The 2,085-nt window shown below is 62.1% G+C and overlaps 2 protein-coding genes across 2 annotated transcripts in view; one reads left to right on the forward strand and one right to left on the reverse strand.

The window, feature by feature from the left end:
- The window catches only part of ECHS1 (enoyl-CoA hydratase, short chain 1), a 789-nt gene extending 267 nt beyond the window's left edge, over positions 1 to 522 (forward strand). The window contains exons 2-4 of the mRNA XM_029084925.1: positions 1 to 216; positions 302 to 369; positions 457 to 522. The exon at positions 1 to 216 is cut by the window's left edge and continues 84 nt beyond it. Of these exons, the coding sequence (XP_028940758.1) occupies positions 1 to 216; positions 302 to 369; positions 457 to 522 (350 nt within the window). The remainder of the gene's footprint in view (positions 217 to 301; positions 370 to 456) is intronic.
- A 644-nt stretch (positions 523 to 1,166) lies between these two features.
- Positions 1,167 to 1,928, reverse strand: PRAP1 (proline rich acidic protein 1; the record flags this gene model as incomplete). The annotated part of the gene is made up of 2 exons (XM_010167843.1): positions 1,167 to 1,431; positions 1,870 to 1,928. Coding segments are annotated over 2 exons (324 nt in total), but the record flags the coding sequence as incomplete, so codon positions are not given.
- Positions 1,929 to 2,085: the final 157 nt, after the last annotated feature.

The following is a 2,085-nucleotide window of genomic DNA, read 5'->3' on the forward strand; positions in this document are numbered from 1 at the left end:
GAAGGAGGCAGGTAGGGGCGCAGGTCAGCCCCAGCACTGTGGGGAGCTGGTGGGGAGCTGTCCCCCGACTCCACCACTTCCCACCATCCATCCTAGGTCTGGTCAGCAAGGTCTTCCCTGTGGAGAAGCTGCTGGATGAGGCCATCGCCTGCGCGGAGAAGATTGCCAGCAACTCCAAGCTGGTGGCCGCCATGGCAAAGGAGTCAGTCAACGCCGGTAGGAGCTAGGGGGACACCAGGAAACCCCTGGGGGGACACGGGGCCAGGCAGCAGGGTGTCCTCAACTTATCCCTTACTCTCAGCCTTCGAGACGACGCTGGCAGAGGGGACCAGGACAGAGAAGCGGCTTTTTTACGCCACCTTCGCCACTGTAAGTAGGGGGGTCAGCCCCATTGCGGGGTGGGGGTTAGCCTGGCTGCCACAGCGCCCCCCAGCCTCACTTCTCCGCTCCTCACAGGATGACCGCAAGGAGGGGATGACAGCGTTTGTGGAGAAGCGCAAGGCAAACTTCACCGACAGCTGAGCCCGGTGTGGTCCCGGTCCCCGTGGCCGCCTGCGTCACCCTGCCAAGGGGGTCCGGACCCGGCAGTGAGCACTACCTGCCTGGGGGTGAGACAGCCCAGGGGACCACCCTTGCCATCCGTATTAAAAGGTTTTCCTGGCGCTGCTGGGAGGTGGGGTGTCCTTGCTGTGGGGTCCCCCCTGAGCTGGAGAACGTTGGGGTTCACCGAGACCACCCCACTCCATCACACTGCTCTCCAACACTGGGCTGGGCAAGAGCAGCTGTGTTGTGCAATAGGTCCATGTGTCCCCTGGGGAGGGGACAGCCTGTGGCACCTTGGGTGCAACACTGATGGGCTGAGTTTGTCCAGTCTCAGTCCCACCTTAGCTGACCTGAGGCCAGGGTGATGGGCTGAGTCCTCCACCCCAAAGCATCATCCTCACCCTGCCCAAGGTCTCAGGGTGAGCCTGAGGAGAGAGATCCCCTAGATTTGGGGGCTCTGCTCTTAGCAATACATTTCTGGCAGCAGTGAGGAGCCCACCAGGATGTGGAGGAGGGACTGGGTTTATTGGAGGGCTCAAGGGTGCGTAGGGAGAGACGAGTCCCCTCGGGAAGCCCCAGGGGTGGCTCCCACCCCTCATTTCACAGCCTGGGAACCTATCCTCTCAACTGTGGTGGAGATGGTCACGGTCCTGCTCCGGGCCACTCTGCACCTCCAGGGCCAGTGTGCGGGATGGCCCATGGGCATCGACGTCCATGACATCATCCTGGGGGTGGTGGAGGTGGTCACGGTCCTCCTCTGGTCCCATTGGGTCTTGGTGGGGGCCCCATGCATCCCAGGTGCTGCTGGAGAAGACCTTTATACGTGGTTCCACCTCTTCAGTGATCTCGCCTTCCTCCGGTGGCTCCACAGCTCGGATGCCCAGGATGCTGGAAGAGGGGAGGAAGACCAGGAAGGAGAGGTGGCAGCACAGCAGGGTTCTCCATCCCCCCTGCCCCAGGGGAATCCCAACCATCGGGGTGCAGGGACCCTGGCCAGACCCACCCCCAGGAGGCTACAGCTGGGGTCTTGGGGAGCAAACAGGCTATTTTAGCCGCTTATCCTGCGAGCAGGTGGATGAATCTGGGACCTGGGTGCTGCAGCACCTGCAGCTCCCACCGCTCCCAGCAAAGGGAAACCAGCCGGGCTCGGTGTGAGTTTGGGTGGTATTGGGGGGAAGATGGTGCTGGGAGCCCCTTAGTTTTGGGGCACACAGAGCAAGGAGGGAAGTTTATTCCCCTGTGAAACACTTCACATTTTGTGGTGCTGGTTGCTTTTCAAGGCAGATGCGGACACCCAAAGGTGTAGGGAGCATGGCTAGCTCTTACATCTCCTTGGCCACATCCTGCTCCACGGCCAGGTCCTTCTGTCCAGTGTCACTCAGAGCCTGAGGGGAGAGAGGAGGGTGGCACAGATCATGCGTGGGTCTCCCTGTGCCCACTCATCACGTGGGGCAGTGGGAGGGTGAGGCGGAGGGTGGGGGCTCACCTGGGTGCCCCTGGGGGCAGGCAGGAGGAGGGCAGCACCCAGCAGGATGGTGATGC

This window comes from Antrostomus carolinensis, unplaced genomic scaffold (genome assembly GCF_000700745.2).
Source record: "Antrostomus carolinensis isolate BGI_N321 unplaced genomic scaffold, ASM70074v2 scaffold42245, whole genome shotgun sequence".
NCBI lineage: Eukaryota > Metazoa > Chordata > Aves > Caprimulgiformes > Caprimulgidae > Antrostomus > Antrostomus carolinensis.